General features: G+C 41.4%; 1 protein-coding gene across 1 annotated transcript; it reads left to right on the top strand.

Annotated features, from left to right (window-relative positions):
* Positions 1-208: 208 nt before the first annotated feature.
* Positions 209-17,151, top strand: alg6 (ALG6 alpha-1,3-glucosyltransferase). Its single transcript, XM_084547898.1, has 14 exons — positions 209-446; positions 727-811; positions 1,104-1,193; positions 1,455-1,543; positions 1,704-1,786; positions 2,496-2,560; positions 4,057-4,242; positions 5,405-5,540; positions 9,409-9,494; positions 10,834-10,918; positions 11,063-11,133; positions 12,099-12,167; positions 13,917-14,109; positions 16,218-17,151. Exons 1-14 carry the CDS (start codon positions 365-367, stop codon positions 16,413-16,415), a joined length of 1,518 nt encoding a protein of 505 aa, XP_084404024.1. The 5' UTR covers positions 209-364; the 3' UTR covers positions 16,416-17,151.
* The last annotated feature ends 1,934 nt before the right edge of the window (positions 17,152-19,085 follow it).

Genomic DNA, 19,085 nt, shown 5'->3' with positions numbered 1-19,085 from the left:
GCTATTGTGACTATAAACAAAAACTGTGGGAGGAGGGGCGATGATGATACGAGTACATTTGATGTAAGTTTAATATTACTCATTAGTTTGTTTGCGACAGATCTGATAAGATATTTTCTTTTTTAGCCTCATCAACGTGGCGTTTGTTTGGTAAAAACGAAAATCCCTCTTTCTTCTTCGTGGCAGTAAACGTCTCATGTCTCTCCGCGGCGACGTCATAACCCAGTGGCCAATGAGCAGGCGAAACGAAGCCTTGGCAGATGACGTGTACCGGAAATGTAAACAGGTTTCAAAAGTGTTTCAATGAACCGTTTATTTTATCCTTTATTTTTCCGCTAAAAGCTCGTTTTCTCCGGCAAGAATCATGCAGACGTGGAGCCTCGTGTCAATTTGCGTTTTACTCGGCGTTGTTGTGAGATGGGGCGTCTCGTTAAATTCATATTCAGGTAGGAAGTGTGTGTGTGTGTGTGTGTGGAGCTTAACATGCTACAGTCTCCTGCTACTCATTGCAGCTCCTTGATTTACCTGTAAACTATTGAGAGAAAGTTGTTTTACTCGTTTAAATGTTTAACTTATAGCCGTTAGCAGCCATGCACTGGCCTGAGAGCTAGCAGCGCTGCTCTGTTGTTGTTGTTGCTGTGTGTGTTTTGTTTCTAGTTGTCACTCACTGGTGTAGTTAGCTTCACTTTACACTACTAGACTGAGTGGTGGATGATTTTCCTGCAGGGGCGGGGAAACCTCCCATGTTTGGCGACTATGAAGCCCAAAGACACTGGCAAGAAGTGACCTACAACCTCCCTCTTCAGGAATGGTCAGTCCGGCCCTGAAAACTTATTGTAGATCTCTGATTTTAGATATTCAGACCCCAGAAAACAAATGTGGCATGTCCTAATCCTTTCTGTAATTTACAAAACCAAAATACTACAAGTGTGACATAAAAAAGAATCTTATTACTAAAGGCAGACAAATTTAAAAACAGAAACTGCAGTATTTTTTTATGCACCTTAAATATTAAATTATTTAATCTACTGTATCTACCCAGGACATATGGTTGCATCCACTTTTATCAGAAATTAATGAATGAGACATTTGTACTCCTCCAGGTATTTCAACACCACTGACAATGACTTGAACTACTGGGGTCTGGACTACCCTCCTCTCACCGCCTACCACAGCTGGATCTGTGCTTACATGTAAGTCGTTCTGGAGATGACATTGTGCTCGGTATTTGAATAAAGAGAGAGACAGGGAGAGAGGAAAAATGAGAAGTGTAAAGGTTTTTGCGTAGAGTAACAACAACGGAGGGAGTTTCCACATCGTGTTGGCTACAAAAGGTGTTTTATGTATTCCGTTTTTGCCATGTGCGTCTTTTGATTTATTCCAGCGGTTTAAATCACATTCACTTGTATCTAATTATTGAATTATATTCTAATTGACATGTGATTTTTCGGCAGAGCCAAAATAATAAACCCAGAATGGGTGGAGCTCCACAAGTCCAGAGGTTATGAAAGTCCGGCACACAAGTTATTCATGAGAAGTACAGGTAAAGTAACTATGAGAAATTAAAGTCAAAAACCTCCGTGATCAAATCAAATTCAGCTTTAAAACAGCGATCACCAACATTTAGATCATGAGCTTCGACATTTTTAAGCAATTCCTCTGTATGAATTGAGTGTCTGATATATTTCATCTTTCCGTTTCAGTGCTGGTGGCAGATTTGTTGGTATACATCCCCGCTGCGGTTTTATACTGTTTATACCTGACGGAGGGATCGTCCAAGAAAAAGGTTAGAGACGGGCCGATTCTGACATCTAACAGTTTTCAACCAAAGACCCAGATCGGTCCTTATTCTCTCAGTCTGGGGACGCACCCTTATTTAAACAAATTACAGCGCCGGCCCTCCAAATAGGGGAATCATGGAGTCATTAGTGCAGTATAATACGATAATACGATGTTATTGCATTTCCAAGAAGTTATTACATTTTAGTGGGTCTTCGTGCATTTACAGTGCAATCAATTTAGAGGGATAATTTTGAATGTCTCATGTCTTTAAGAGGCAGAACTAACATGTTACCGTCCAACACATGCTGGATTTTTTTTTTTTTTTATAATGTTCGTGTTTTTTTTAATTTTTGGATGAGTTTATAAAAGATTATTCTCTTTTGTACCTCAATATGCAAACGTTCATTAACTGCTCTGAACGTTCTGATATAATTTGCTGTGTATAATCAATAACCAGTCAACTGTAACAGACTCTTTTCATGGGATTTACAGACACGTTAGGACACCAAAGACGGTTTTATTCCATTTAAGTGGTCCACTTTGAGGGTTTGAAGCCGTACTTACTGGCTCAGTTTAGAGGACTGGGACACTTACATAAACAGAGTTGTCATTTGTGCAAGTATTTCCATCTGTGCTGTTCCTATTATATGATTAATTAATGATGAATTGAAATCACTGCCTGGACAAAAGTTTATTCTTTTTTTTCCATCCAGGTTTCAACTTTGCTCTGTATTCTACTCTACCCAGGGCTAATTCTCATTGACTATGGACATTTCCAGTATCCTTTATGTAAAGGTGGACTTCCACTCTATATGTATGGTATTTTGCTTGGAAATGAAATGCATTAAGAGCTAGTCTTATTGAAAATATATTGTATATAATACACTGCCTGGCCAAAAAAAAAAAAAAAAAGTCACCACCTGGATTTAACTAAGCAAATAGGTAGGAGCCTCCTATTGGATAATTACTGCATGGGTGATTATCTTTCAGCTGACAACAAGTTATTTAACCCCAACTGATGCAACGAGTAGCTTCTCATTTCTTAAACAACCATGTCTAAAGACACATCCTGTGGTCGTGGAAAAGATGTTAACCTGTTTGAGAAGGGTCAAATCATTGGCATGCATCAAGCAGAGAAAACATCTAAAGAGATTCAAGAAACTAGTAAAATTGGGTTAAGAACTGTCCAATGTACTATTAAAAACTGGAAAGATAGTGAGGAGCCATCGCATCAGGGTAAGAAGAGAGGCAGATGAAGTGATGCACCCATCATGCCTAGTGTCTACTGTACAAGTCTGTGGGGGCAGTGCTATGATCTGGGGTTGCTGCAGTTGCTCAGGTCTAGGTTCAGCAACATTATGTGCCCAAAGAATGAGGTCAGCTGACTACCTGAATATACTGAATGACCAGGTTATTCCATCAGTGGATTTTTTCTTCTCTGATGTTCACGGGCATATTCCAAGATGACAATGTCAGGATTCATGGGGCTCAAATTGCAAAAGAGTGGTTCAGGGAGCATGAGACATAATTTTCACACATGGATTGGCCACCACAGACTCCAGACCTTAACCCCACTGAGAATCTTTGGGATGTGCTGGAGAAGGCTTTGTGCAGTGGTCAGACTCTCCCATCATCAATACAAGATCTTGGTGAAAAATGAATGCAACACTGGATGGAAATAAATCTGGTGACATTGCAGAAGCTTATCGAAACAATGCCACTGCAAATGTGTGCTGTAATCAAAGCTAAAGGCGGTCCAACAAAATATTAGTGTGTGTGACCTTTTTTTTTGGGCCAGGCAGTGTACAACATATAAATGATGTGAATATGTATATTTTCAAAGCGCTTTTATAGCAGCTTTGTAGTTGTATTATTGCCCCACAGCGACGTTATATAAAAAGTGTTGCTTCAAGTTATTGTATGTGGAATTTCTGCGCATCATGTGCTGCTATCATGGGAATGCTTCTTTTATTAGGGGTTCAAAAGAAAGAAACTCGAGCTGACTTAGGATAAGTTATTTCATTCATGCAGTATTGACAATTTTGTCATATTATGAAACTATTCTAACCAAATAATCATAAAACCTTTGTTATTCACTTATTCATAACTGTGAAAGTAGTAGAAATACGTGCACGGAGCATCTGAGCTGAGCTGATTCCAGATCAGCTGCTGTTTTCAGGGTTGCATGTCTTATATCAGTAACAAAACGAATTGTTTAACCCCACAAAAACAAACTTGAACCTCCTTGTGCGGTATTAACCTTAACAGTATTAGGTACAATGGAGTGAGCCTGGGTTTGGCCATGTGGGGGGTTCTGGGTCTGGGTCTGGGCTGGGATGCATTGGGCTCCATGGCCTTCTCCCTGGCTCTTAACTACAAGCAGATGGAGCTGTACCACGCCCTGCCCTTCTTCTGCTACCTGCTGGGGAAGTGCATCAAACTTGGCCTGATGGGCCGCGGGTGAGTTTTAATTCTTTTAAGTCTTTCTTTTTCCTTCAATACTAGTTGGTTGATTGATTTCTATGAAATGGAGTTCGGGCGTTCACGTTCTGCTCAGGATGGATCGCAATAACCCCCTTAAACATCTAGTGCTATAATCAGATCAAAGTTTATGTTTGTCCAGTTGGGTTTATGTCTAAACGCCTGCAAAACGAAGGGCATTCCCATCATGCTCAGCTGCACTCTGCGTTTAGTGCCGATTGGCAATCGCCCCATGCGAGCGCGCTGACAGCAGCACTTAGCTCAAAGCAACACCGCGTCCAAGTACAGCGTCACAGAGCCGCTAGCATTGCTGCGGAGCCTTGGCCGCGTTTTTACATTTTTTGACGTATGCAGTCATGTACGTGAACGGCATTTAGCATCAGTTGCTATATCTTCAAAAAAGGTCAGGCTATAGTGCACTAATTATAGAGTATGGCCAAGTACTGGAAGCCAAGCTCCAGCAAGAAAACTCAAAGAATGAGATTGATATTTATGTCCGTGAAATTCAGATTATTCAGCAGTACATTTGTTGGTTGCCCAGTATGTTGTTTTGTCATCGATGTATCAACTGATTGCTCACACTGGATATGTAATTTCAGTGTCTAAGAGAGCAGTGTCCTCAGGAGAGACACAGAATGACTGAGGTAATCAGATTGGATGCTGTTACCAGTGTGTCCAGTGTCTGTTTATCTAGTAACAATGTACCAAGGGCATTTAGTAGCAAATGGAGAGCTGGATTAGAAGGCCCCGGGGGAAGATATGTCCAGATGACACTCTCGCCATGCCCAAACTCCTCAGCTATGCCTGTGTGTGCAACTTAACCAGCAGCTTCACAGTTACAGCTGACAAGATATCCTGACCTACACTGAAGACTTTCAGCTGATGCATGGCTTTCACTGCATTCCTCGGCACAAGGGTCAAATCCCAAATTTAGGACTTGCAGACAGTATGCACTAATTGTTTGAGGGATCTCAGTAGACATAGGCACGGTCAAGTTACACGCTAATGTCAACATTTGTATTTCCAGAAAGTATGGTTACAGAAAGTTGCAAATTTATTTAAGAACTGCTTATCTTTTCCTCATTTATGCTGTATTTTTACCTTGCGCATTAAGAGATGACTCTTGTTTCTCCTCGTGTAGGCTTTTCTTGCTGGTGAGAATTGCAGCAACAGTGTTGGTGACTTTTGCCCTCTGCTGGTTGCCCTTCCTGTCTGACCCCAGCCAGGCCTTGCAGGTGGTCAGGAGGATCTTTCCCGTGGCTCGTGGTCTGTTTGAGGTACAGTGTGGTTTTTAAACGCAGCCTAAAATCCACATCTGAGACGCTCAATCTCCCCTTGAGAGCAACTCTTATCAAGAAAACGCTTGTACTCCTGTCACGCACGCATCTAAGAATAGCCGCATTCGTCTCGCAATTCCAGTGTGTCCTTTACAGAAAAAGGGGGAAGACATTAAAAACCCCCGGACGGAACGTTGAACGTATAAGCCGAGCGTTGTGAGATGATCCATACAGGTCACATGGACATGTCTTGTTTGTTGCCCCCCGAGGTGGAACAGATGTTTAACCTTCTCACAATCGCCTCTGGTTAAATTCTTACGAAATGTGACTACTGAGAAAAGTAATAAAATGTAAAAAAAAAATGGCAATAGCTGAGAATAAAAACATTTACGTAACGCCATCTTGCAGGGACTGTAAGATTAGAGTAGGGGGGAGGAAGATTATAAAATGGTAGGGGGTTATGTGTTCTCCTTTTTGCTGTAGGGAGATTAGCTTGACTGTCTGGAAGAGCAGGGGAAAGTCATGTCTTTATGTAAAACTACAGAAATATAACCGTCTTAAAGTAAAAGCAATCATTATGCAAAGTGGCCCATCTAAGCACAATATATGTTACTGAATTACAATTATTGTTTATCATTTTGACATTTTTAAAGTGAGGCTAATTTGAATTAACCCATAGCAAAATTAACTAAATATATCAGAAGTTATTCATATTGACATGACATCGTTTGTATTAATAATTGACAGGAATCTGAAAAGTAAATAAGAATGGTAAAATATCAAATAGATGTAGTGGAGAAAACACACACAAAAAAAATGGAGAGCGGCTGTGTTGTCATTACTCTTATATTTGCCATAAATATATTATTTTCAGGTAACGGGGCAAAGGTATTGCAGCGCGTTTCTAGGTTAAGGTGACAGTTTAAATACTCCTCACCCGAATACTTCCCCTTCCAGTGCGATCATAGCACAGAAAACTGGCTCCTCCATTCATTCAATTGAGTTTGTAATGAATAGTTCTTTTTTTTTTTTTTTTTTTTATTCCAGTTAGTTTAAATGTGAATTAAATGCCTAACAGAGCTTCTATTATATCTCATCTGATTTGATTTATGTGGAAACAGGATGTGGTTTGTGACATGTAACGCAGTGAGAAATCATTCTAAGCTGTGATCCAGTTAAAAGAGAACATGCCGTTTTACAATACAGGATTTATTATTAGCAGTTTGTTTATTTCTGCTTGTAAAAAGAAAAAAAAAAAAAAAAAAAAAAAATCAGTCACGGTTTTCAACGCTTTTTCAGCGCTTCGCTTTTAAAAAGTCAGACTCAGTCCCCGTTCTCTGCGCCCTCCTCCATACCCTTGGCGTCGCGAATACTCTTCCACCCCTCCGGTGCTTGGCCAGTTGGAAATCGATACCCCCAGGATCAAAGAAAACAGAGGAATAAAATGGTGAAAGGTCAGGAGATCAGTTTCACTCTATCTCTGGGAGGTGTCGGGGTTCGAGACGTACAGTCGGAGGGTATAGATAAATCTCACTAATTTATGGCCGGGTTGTTTTCAGCACTTCATAGCGCAGCCATGTTGCAGCCGTATGGACTGATGAGTGGGGCGAGTGCTGCACTTCAGAGGCGTATCGGAGCACATCCGACAACTGCTGCCGGCTACTGACTACGTCTTTGGAAAACAGACGCACAAGTGTACGCCGGGCTGTTTTACACGGGCACGCATATTTGTGCACTGTGGTCAGTCAGTGTATAGGGTGGTCATTGAAATATGATATTAATTTAAAAAGGAAAGTGATGAGAGTGAACAAGAGTAGTTGAAACACTTCCACCAGTGCTGAAAGCTGTCATGGAAGAAGCGGCTCTAAAGTAACTGTGTGTGTGTTTCCGTGCTCGCCCGTGTGACTGACAGCCCGGAGGCCAAGCTTTGCAGCTCTCGTTTCTGAAACCCTGTAACCCGCTGCTGTCCCGGTCCCCGAGGTGGCACCCACCACAAGGTGTCATGGATGTGAGAAGTAATTGAAAATTCTGCCAGGGGAGCGGAGGGTCAGTATTTGTTCAACGAAATGATGCAAACATAATACACAGGGTGTGAGAGACACTATACTCCCCTGTGAGGACGGCATGAGAGGTTGTCGGGGCAAGCACTTCTGAACTAATTGTGAAATTGTGCACGTAAGCAGACGCCTCGGACAAGGGGACGGGGGGTGGGGGGTCGAGAAAGAGCGGTGGGGAAGAGAAGGGGTGGTGACTGGTGGTCCTGCCGGCTTCTGGGAGGGAGCAGTTGTAAGTTTACCCACTGAGCGGCATTCTGGCGTCTCACGTTGCTGCCTGCTCACAAAAATGGCACCAAATGCTTCTCCCTGTGAAATTCCAATCCAGCTTATAGGTGAAGGAGCCGCGCCGCTCTCGCCCTCTTACATTTGCCGATGGGGACCCCCCCCCACCCTTATCCCCTCCCCCTTAATCGTTCATGTGTTGCCTTCAGGCGGCGTCCAGGAACATTCCCATAGCGGTTATTTGGAGCAGGGAAGTAGCGAGGAAAGAGAGAAGGATGAGGCTGAGATAACACAACACTGGACAGCTTGGTGCTGCTGACTAGGCTGCCATTAAGATCCACACAGCTGTGCAGTGAGCAGCTGTAGCACAGAGGAGAGAGAGAGAGAGAGAGAGAGAGAGAGAGAGAGAGAGAGAGGGGACAGAAATAGTTTTTCTAGACAGGGTCACCCGCCAAAAAACATCCATGGTCTAATCATAAAGCTGATCTAGACAGGCCGTCTCTGTGTTGTTGTGCGATATCGCAGCGCATACTGGTGGCTTTGGCCTCAATATGTGTGATCCCCGCACAACCGCTTAAGGCCTCAAATCAGCCGAAGAGCACACACACACAAACACACAAACACACAACGACCTCCTCATCTGACCTCATCTTAGAAACTGCAAGTATTTTTCAGCAGGTGTTAAGGCATGACATCTACAAAGTTGATTTACCTGACACCTATCATAAGAGAAAGTTATGCAGTCTTCATATACGAATGCTTGATGATATTAAATCTTAAAAGTAGAATATAAAATATATACACATATAATACAAAGTATAAAATTAAATAGATATATAAACTAACTTAGATTAGTTGATCATGATGAATGAAAGTGTAGTTTTCTGGATTCAGTTCTAAGAATATGCTAATTTTTTTAAGTTTCATATATTTAAATTTATCATTTTGGACTCTAATTTAAAAATAATTGGAGAATTTCACTCAGCGCCCTGGGAAATTGCGAGTTTTAATTTCACATATTTAGAATATGTAAAATTAAATGAGCTTCATTTGCCTCTGACCCGCTTCCCTTACCACTACACCACAGTCCTTTATAAGCGAAGCAGTAAAATGAAATAAAACATGACTATTCAGTAACTGTCAGAGCTGCAGTTTTAAGATATTAAATTATGTATTTATTTCTTGTTTAAAAGCCCCAAAAAATAATCGAATTACAGAGAGAAATGTTCAACTTAATAAGAAGATGTCTTTCTGCGTCATTGCTCTGTGGTTGGTCTCTATTTGCTGGTTATGCGGAAACTACTCTGGTTTGACACTTGACCTTCTACAAATAAGTTTACAAATAGGTCCCATGCTTTTCCTGACACGGGGGTAAATTTATGATGGAGGGCTACATACAAATGTCCCTCTGGAATCCTTAGAGGAATTTTTATTGCAGTATCAGAGAGAGGAAAGAATTACATTGAGGAACAAGACTTTCTCATCCAAAATTGGATTCTGAGCGAACGCGCAAAGACGTTATGTTGAATTTGAACGCGTTCTCCCAGGACATCGGTTCTCATTTGACCGAGTGGTGTGTGTTTTTGTAGGATAAGGTGGCCAACACATGGTGCAGCCTGAACACCCTGATAAAGATCAGATCCATTCTGTCGGCCGACTCCCAGCTCTACCTCAGGTAATCCCCTCTATCTGTTTAACAAGTTTCACTTTATTCCCTTCTGTCTTATTCTGTTTTGCCGTGTCACCCTGTCTTTCTTTTATCACTGCCTCCCCTCCTGGCTCTTGTTTTCTCTCCTTTCATTTTCTTGGGAAAGCCGAGCTCGCCCTTGGGAATGTGGCGGGTGGAAATAAGATGATCCCTTAAGGAAACGTCTTGTAGGAACTTCTGAACATGAATCACGGTTGTATCAGAAAACACAGAGACAACACGTAGAGATACTAAAGAAATGCAACTTATACAGTGAATGGAAGCAGAATTAATCAATCTAAAATCAAGATATAGCAAAGTATCATGGATCATGTGCCTTATTAGATGATTTGATATTGTAAAGGTGGGGGGGAGGGAAACAAATTTCAGATTCTCACCAGAAAATCACATTTATTTAAAGTTGTTTGGTCCAAAAGCTGAGTCCCTGTGCAGTCACCGTTAGAAAACCCTGATGCGACAGTTGTGTCATGGTGGGGCCTGCTTAAATAACCGAGCACGCTAAATTTAGGAGTCCTATGTTCGCAGCATGGACACGTTTCTGCCAGACTGCTAAGTCCGGGGATCAAGTCAGACTTCTTTTACTGTAGTGCATTTCAAACAAATGAAAAACACTCTTGTCTTTTTGGCGCAGGGAGTGGATTGCTAAATGCTCTGGTGTGGGTGTACTGTGTACATAAAATGAATCAGCTGTGAAAAGTGATCCATGTCCTTCCGGACCGCAAAACCCAGCCCTGCACATAACACACGCATAGCACACCGGCTTTCATACGCACTAAATACCCACTTACTGCTCCTTCATCAGTACTATCCGTCTTTCCGCCTCTTCATCTGACCATTTATCCGCATTTGCTCGTCTCCGTCACTTGTGCAATTTGTAGCACAAACACATTGTTGCCCTAACACCTCCAACTAACTCGCTGCCCGACCTCTCGGCACATTTATACACATTCACTCTGACACATAGTCAGTCTCTTCCGGGGGCCTCTATCCCCAGCAGGTGACAATTGAGAGGTTAAACTAATGCCTGGTAACCCTAAGAAGGGGCTGTTATTTGGTCGGTTCCCACAGAGCAGACGTCTTTGTCGTAGAGGAGGGGGTGACGAAAAATGTGTGACATCAAGTATTGATTATCTGCATTTCAAAACTTCTTTTTAATTATGTGTTTATTATAATACGCGCAGTAGAACAATTTAGAAGTAAACTTGGAGCCGTATGCAGTTTAATTATACTGCAGCACCGACTTTGTACTTTGCTTCTTTGCGTCTCTTTGTTGTAACTTCAACTCTCATTTTTATTTGTTTTTCAGCTTCGCCTGCACTCTCCTGGCAGCTCTGCCGTCTTCTATCAGACTGCTGACAAAGCCCACCTTCTGGCAGTTTAAACTGGCTTTGGTGAGTGAATCTACTGACCCTACACTTATAGAGAGAGACAAGGCCTGTTTTTCCAACCACTGACGTTATGGCTCACATACAATATATTGAAATTAAAAATAAAATTTACCCCGTTTTTACTAATACCTTCAATTTTACTTTTAGGCCAATGCATCTTTGGCATTCTTCCTCTTCTCCTATCAAGTCCATGAGAAGTCCATCCTGTTGGCTGCCTTGTAAGTACAGAGAAATTCTTGACACATCTAAATGGTGCATTGTCATGTGGTAATTTCTGAAATATTCATTGGTATCGACTCACAAAATGAGCCCCATTCTCATTAAACGTATTCTAAACTATTTCTTGCAGTGTTAATGCTTTGAATACGTGTGCACTTTGTAGAAGTGACGTCATGCTCCTGCTGTCTCAGAGTCTCTGTACAGACAGACCTGCCAACATCAAGGTTATTCACCGCAAACCCAGCTTCCATTGTCACGATACGCGCTGTGGCGTGTCAAAAGGGTTAAGCGCACATGCGAGCATAAAGACTTGAATGTGCTTGTGCATCATTTATTGTTTGCTCCCATATGTATGAAGCTGTAGGTAGAGAGCGAAGCCTGGGATAGATTTGACGGCGAGGGATTTGGTTCCTAGATCTGGGCTCATCTATTAATCTAGATTAGGGTAGATTGTTGCTTTATTAACTATCGAGTTATATCTCCCACCTGTCCCCCCGAATCAATCAGTAATGCATGTCGAGGGATTAGGAAAGAATGGCAGGCGGCAGCTCGGGGTGTTGTTTGCGCAGGATCAATTATTGGGCTGTAACAGGATCGCCAAAGAGCACTGGCTGTAATTATGGGCTCAGGGACCGGTGGAAAGTGCCCCCCTCGGATCGTAGTGCACGACTAGCTCTGATGTAGTCAACCAGGTTCAATTATCAACGGGCCTTTATACTCAGACAGACACATATACATAAATCTATCTCTGTAACTTCTTGCCAAAAGATTTCTGCAAAGTTCTACAGTAACCTACATGAGAAGTGTTGTCATATGTTATTGAAATAATGTAGTTTTACACGCATGACATCGAGCTCCGACATGACAGGGCCTCACTTCTCGTCTTAGTGGTCAATAAAACTTAATGTCACTTACTGCAGTGTGTGTTTAACTGTGAGTGTACCCCAATATTCTTCTTTTCTAGGCCTGCCTGCCTCCTTCTCAATGACCTCCCCTTGATCACCATTTGGTTCCTGCAGGCCTCTACATTCAGGTAAGATGAACTTTTGTGTTTGTGTGAGATGCAGTCTTATAAAATAATTTTGTGGTGTTGCCATTCAAGGAACAAACACACATTCTTACTGGTACACATTAGTTGTAGGCCTTTAGGCTCATTTAAAGTACTGTGAGACATAGACGCTGCAATATATGCATGTATCCTACGTCGGCATCAGTCATTCATACTTGTGCGCTCGTCAGTCTGGCTCGCTCTGTAAAAACGTCAGGTTAATTTTTGTTTCCACTTCCTGCTTCACTTTCAACAATGGCGACTGAAACTTTCGCCGAAATTTCACCGAAGACGAGTCGTACAAACGTTTGTATCTCCGAACCTCCTCTGTTAACCTTTCCCCGATGTGTTCCATCTGTATTGATCCAAAACAATTAATTGGAAAATTGCAGAGATGGAAAAGCAGCTGGACAAGCTTAAGCAGAAATACGTAACTAGCGAACCAATCAAAGCTCTAGTGGTCTGCGTCACGTAATTACATTTCTGTGGATGTCAGCTACGGTGCTAGGGTCTACGTATGATCTGTGCTGTCGCCGTAGCTACACGGTCAAATTGATGCGGAAGCCCAAACCGCCCATTAGTGGTGATGTTTGTAGACTTATTAACTGTAGTTTAAACATTTTCTTCTGTTACCTTTTAGTAAAACAGAACTTTTTAACCGTTGAAAGGAGAAACTGCAGAACTTTAGTAGAACTCATCAACAGCCGTCACTTCATTTCTTCTACTTGTCCCCTTGAAACCCAATAGAAATAGTGTGTGAATGAAGTGTGTTGAGGGTTGAGCTGAGCACCATGAATGGAAAAGACTGGTAGTGGTGCAAATGCTCCATCCAACTTTCACCAGCTGTTGTTAAATTCTTCCGGCAGCACTAATTGTTGTGCGTGTGGTTTAGTATAAGGATATCTGGGGATTACACAGAATAGTCTGCATGCCTGCTGTCTAAGTGTGTTGTGTGGGGACAGGAGGTCATTCTGTAGCTGCTTCCCAGTACTGTCCCCACTTCACATTATGTGCATCCTCTCCAGACTCTTGTCATTTCAATAAAAAAATACATCTTTTGTTAGCATAATTGGCTGAATGAATGCTCAAGCATGGGCATTTTAAGAGGACTGAATGCAGCCAGTCTGCTTAAATAGAGGAAGTATGTATTTCTAAAATGTGAAACATTTATCTGCTGAATGGGACTTTTTTTTGTTTTGTTTGAGTAACTATCTGAATGGGTAGTTTGTTGCGGGTGGATCGGTTTTTATTAGCTGGGGTGATGTGCGATTAACTATGAGTCAACTGTTGTTCTTGCCCGTGCCCCTCTGCTAAACTAAGATAAGCTCTGCATGAATGTCACAGCCATGTCTCCCCAGGGGACAGACTTCTGGTACGGGCCTGCACGATAAAAGCTGTGCGCTGTGGTTTAATGTTGCCCTGTTCTCAGCTAACATGACACTGAACTTAAAGATGTACGGTTTGACATATATGAACGTCTGTTGTGTGTGTACTGTACATCAGCTCTTGACTAGATTTGATTTTTCAAAATTATTCCCTGCATATTTAAAATTGTACCGTATATTAATGTTGCACTAGTTTGTATCGTGCCTCAATCTCTGCAGTTTGTAAAAAAACAGAAAGACAGAAACTACATTGCTCTGGACAAGAAAAAAAATATATATATACAAGCAAAAACAACCACTTTCTTAAATATAAATGTACTGTTGTTTTCGTCCTTGTCCCACTGTACAGCATGCTGCCTCTGTTTCTGAAGGACGGCCTGCTGGCGCCCTACGTTGTGACCTCCCTGGCCTTCCTCTACTTCACCATCTATCTACTGTCTGCCCTGGATCACTGTTCAGAGGACGAACTGAGAATGGGAGCCTACAAGAAGCTGTTTTGCTGCCTAGCCAAAATGGATCTGGCCCGGATAGTGAGATGGAAGGTGAGCGTGCAGGTGTACAACCTAAAAGTATAGTTTATGCAAGACTGTGTGGACAGATTTAATCATTTGCGTGCACCTATAAAATCAACTTTTAAAGCATTTTGATTATATAATATTAACACATTTCGACATGTAGTTATGACCTGTTAAAACTACAATAGAAATATTATATACAACCTTTCTGATTGAGAAAAAAAACAAACAAAAAAAAAAAAACAGAGGCCTGTGTCAAATATGACAGATTTTTATACATTAAACTCAATAACTGCAGCTTCTATTATTATGGTTGCAGTTCCAAAGGTCATAAACAGAACATAGACCTTAAAGACTGCTACCAGTTTGTGATTTCCTGCAAAATGACTCAAAAATGTTGATGACTCATCCTGCACTATGGGGTGTACATATTGCGTCCAATGAAATGCTTCCTCAGACTTTTCACATCCCTTCCTTCACACCCCTGCGTCGCTTCTTCCCTAGCAGCACTGCCAGCACGGGCTCTTGGCTGAACATGTGTTGACGGTTGCTGCTCAGGCCATTAGAGCCGACTGGGCCGTTTGAGAGGGAGCGGTCTAGCTCTGTTTTTGTGGGAACAAGTAAATAAATCTGATATATGGGGACTTTAAATTTAAAGTTTATTTCCTTTATGCTGTAGATTTGCTTCAGGTAATTTAACCCTTGATTAAATTAAGTTCATTCCTGCTCTTGCACACTGGGAGCAGGAGGTACAGCTGATGTATTTCTAATAAGGGTGCCGATTTCAGGATCCCAGGCGGCCTGTATTTTGAAAGTGGCACTAGACCTAAATTGCGAACGTGTGAGAAGATATACCCAACTGTATAAATAAATATCATGTGCTGCTGTAAGCTGTGTAAGCTGTCCGGGGATGAACGCCGCTGCCAGCCAAAGAATTATTTATCACTTATTTAAGTTTCCACAGCGTCTGAAGTGGCTTCGCCGCCAGCCCCTTAGCGACAGGGGCACCGGTAGGGTGTCAGAGATTAAGAGAAGGTGTCTTTTTATAGCGCGTGTCATTAACACAGGTTTGCCTAGATATATTTATTTACACAAGCAGCATAAATAGCGAGCCCCGATGATGGCGATAAGGTTTCATGGGTTTTGGGTGGCGGGGCGGGAGCGGGCGCGGGCATGAGGTGCTTCCTCCATCGTACTCGCAGACCTACCCGTGGGTCATAAAGCCTAAATAGACATATGAATGCTTGTGCTTTCATCACGTCTGTTTGTAACTCAACATAAAAAGCTATATAAGCAAAAAAAAAAAACAAAAAAAAAAAACTATGCCATAATATGATATTGCAAGCCTCAATCTTTCTTTATAGCACCTCTCAAATGACCGATTTGATGTCCGTCATCCGGTGATAAATATTCAGTGTGATGTGAGAGCTGTTCCAAATTAAATCATTCAGTGGTTGGATATTATGGGTACAGTTAAAATTAAGGAATAAGCCAACAGTGTTTCATATCCTAGGGTGCTTTCGTTACAGATAGGAAACGTGAATTTAATCATCATTAAAATCGTTTCGACATTGAGTTGACTAAATAAAGAACTGTGACTGTGGAGTCAGTGTTACTGACCATGAAACCTTTGAAAAGGTAATTTTAAAATAATATTAAAAGTAAGAAGTCTTTATTGTCATTGTAGAACACAAGTTGTGCAGGGCAACGAGATATATGAATCAGACGGGAATGGAAATATAACTCAGACCATGGAATATATGGACAGAGTTGTGCAAATTGTTAACCCAGGGTCTAGTTAATTGTTTTCTCCAATGCAAGTTTGTGACTGGAGGCAGGGGTCATGATCTTTCCAAACACATACGGTCTGACCACATGTTATAGTGTGACTCTAGTTAAGTATTAGGTCAAATGACGAAGACTGAGCAATCTGCTAAAAAAAACTGAGAGACTTATAGCTTAAAGCTCTGGCTACTAATCAGAACTTCTTGAGTTGAGATCATTTTTACTAGCAACTGGGTCTGTTCTGCCTCACTCTGGCCCTTTACTGTTTGCATTTTATTATGAACTCAGTATTTCACATCATCTTATCTGTCTGACAGCCCTGTTTTTTGTTTGTTTGTTTTTTGTTACAGTTCTACATCAGTATTGCAGCCATGGCTGGTCTGAGCATCGCAAGTGTAGTTCTGGTCCCTCCACCACATCTGCCCGACCTGTTTCCCGTCTTAGTTTCTGTTACTTCTTTCGTGCACTTCTTGGGAACATTTGTATATTTCCACGTTGTTCAGTTCAGCGGGACACCCAGCAGAAAGAGCCAGAAGAAGACCAAATGAATTGCACCAGAGTTTTTGAGATGATTTTTGTTTTTGTTGAAAATTCGATTGTACTCTCTGGAGTTTATCTTCTCTTAAGCTGCAAGAGGCCTTTCACCCATTCCAGTATGTACCTAATACAAAATGGTGCTTGTTAAGGTATCTGGTTGGTTAGAAAACTACAACTGTACTACAAAATGCCAATTCAGATGAGCTCCTTAAATAAAATGGAAGGATAATGTAATTTTTCCAGTCTGAGCCAACAAATGTACACGTCCAAGCTGAATCTTAGCCGTCAGCAAGGCTCACTCAATCCTTTCTTTCTACATATTGCTGGCTAAAAGTACAGGCACACATAGGCAAGCATAGCACAGCCCACACAGCTGACTTAAGCTAGCTCTGTGCCGATATGCTCCAGCTACAGCAGGTGGCCACAATAATAGGAACACCTGTTGTGACATTGAGTTATTGTTGGGACCAGAGGTGTTAATTTAATTTAGTGGTAATTCACAAAGCCATAGTTTGTGTTGGTTTAAGGTTTAATTATATTTGTAAGGTGTTCCTGTTATTTTGTCCACTCTCAGTAGGTCCTCAGGGGATTGGGATTAAACACCTGATGGACTGGTCTCAGGTCTAGCCGTGTTGGTCTTTGTCTGTTCAACTTGTTTTTACAGTTTTCTACTGTACATTTTTGCCACCATTAAAGTTATTTTGTACAAACTCAGTTTTTGTGAAAATAAATCAAGTTCCTCAGTGTCCTAAAGTGAACATCGGTTTTATTGTCGCATTGTTAAATGATTTGATTCAAAGCAGCTTCACATAAACTGTCAACATTAACCAAGTAGTCTGCTAAATCACCCCTAAAGGTCTGGCAGAGACAGAGCCAATAATTGGACAGAAATTATATCTTTCCGAGCTTTTACTCAACATCATTAAATATTCATTACAAGTCCTTGATACTACAAGGGTCCTGCACAAAAGACCTGTACATTTAAAACAAAATCAGTGACGGGAGAGGCCCTAAAAAGAGATGATGGAAGGTGACATATCTGAACATAATGCCATAAAGTTGAAATACCACAGAAAGAGGTACAAGCAATTTCTTTCTCCAATCTCTCTGCGAGTTAATGACAGGCATAAAAAAATCCATTACAACTATAAATGTTATCAGGTCAGCGAGGGTTGCCTCTGCATCTGAGGCTCCGGGCCGCCGGCCAATAATGGTCTGCAGGGGCAAATAGGAGCCTGGGATCTGAGTTAACCGTTACCACAATGGGAGGTGAACACAAGGGGCCAATTAGAGGTGGTGTGAAATGTGTTGTCTTGCCCCTTTATTACATGCGTTTATTTAACATCCTCACTGTTCATTGTGAAATATTTTTACCTTTCAACTCCTGAATAGGAACAAGTAATGATATGCAAGAAGACAAAGCAGCACATTCAAAACTATTTCTTGTCTGATTTAGTCAAATTAAAACGTGCTTGAAAGATTACCTGAATAATCAAATATAACAACTGTACAACTGCATATGTTGAGATCAGCCAATGAATCTAAATTGTGAGGAGATTGAGTAGTCAATAGTCTTTGGTTCAACCTTTCCAGATTTGAAGCTTGAGCTGCTAATAAAAAGACAAGCAACTAGTCTTAACCCTAGGGTTAAGACTAGTTAACCCTAACCCTAACCCTAACTCTAACCCTCGGGTTAATTTACACAAGCTACAACCTGTGCCTGTGCATAGTAACCTTTCTCTTTATGAGTAAGATTACTTCTTTGTCCCCAAACCTAACCCTTCTGACCAAACCATGTCAACAACCATTTTGCTAATCGATTTGATCATTTAGGTCATTCATTAAGCAAAAATCTCCAAGAATTCTGCTTCTGTGTGACTTACTGTAAAATCAATATAGTTGTTTTTTGTCCGTTAGAGGAACTAAATAAGCAGTTCATCACTATTGCGCTCAGTTGCCTCACTGTTAAAGAAAATACCAAAACATGAAGTCTGTGTCGGATGCAGTTTAAACATTAAATATCTTGGAAATGTTCTTGTAAATGCATCATGTGCCATCATATTCAAAGTCATAAACAATAATGCGTGGCCGTTTACACAGGTCTTTTGTGTCTGCTTTGAAACAGATTTGGCTTGCAAATCGAAATGTCGTTGCAAAAAAAATAGTCATATGCTACCAGCATTAAACGAATTCAAGCCACTGCAAAAATAAGGCCTCTATCACCACCTAGCCGCTGACTAACCTTATTCAGGATGCTCTATATCTTGTTACTGTGAGCATGACTTTTGGACTACTTAAAGGCAGGTGACATGCACCAAGTACTTTGAATCCTTGGAGCTAAAACATAGCTCTCAAGCCACTACCAGACATAATTATTCTTGTCAGAAGAGCTCACAGTTTTATATCTTGACCTACACAGAAAATAAAAACTGCTGAGACATTATGTAAGTTGTGTCAAGGGTACTGAGGTTTTCTTACTAACGCAGCATGGATCCTTCTATCGTTCTCCAAGGGGGCCTGTATCAAAACATTAGTTTTGTTTATGAGCGTGCTGGCTTTGTCCTTCACGTGGCCTCTAAGGGTGATAAAGTGAGAGTTACACGATCCACCTTAGGCAGAAATAGGAAATGTTGCTGTGAACACCAGCTGTTGCTTAGGTCGACTCGGGCAGCGAGAGGCCT

Source organism: Chelon labrosus (genome assembly GCF_963514085.1).
Source record: "Chelon labrosus genome assembly, chromosome: 7".
NCBI classification, from domain to species: Eukaryota; Metazoa; Chordata; class Actinopteri; order Mugiliformes; family Mugilidae; genus Chelon; species Chelon labrosus.
The sequence above is the reverse complement of the archived record's forward strand: the minus strand, read 5'-3'. Positions and strand labels throughout refer to the sequence as shown.

Excerpts from the sequence above, each read along its gene's own strand:
- alg6 (XM_084547898.1), top strand. The coding sequence starts at position 365 with ATGCAGACGTGGAGCCTCGTGTCAATTTGCGTTTTACTCGGCGTTGTT. Across the intron at positions 4,243-5,404 it reads CTTGGCCTGATGGGCCGCGG|GCTTTTCTTGCTGGTGAGAA; the intron begins GTGAGTTTTAAT and ends CTCCTCGTGTAG. Across the intron at positions 12,168-13,916 it reads CTGCAGGCCTCTACATTCAG|CATGCTGCCTCTGTTTCTGA; the intron begins GTAAGATGAACT and ends CCCACTGTACAG.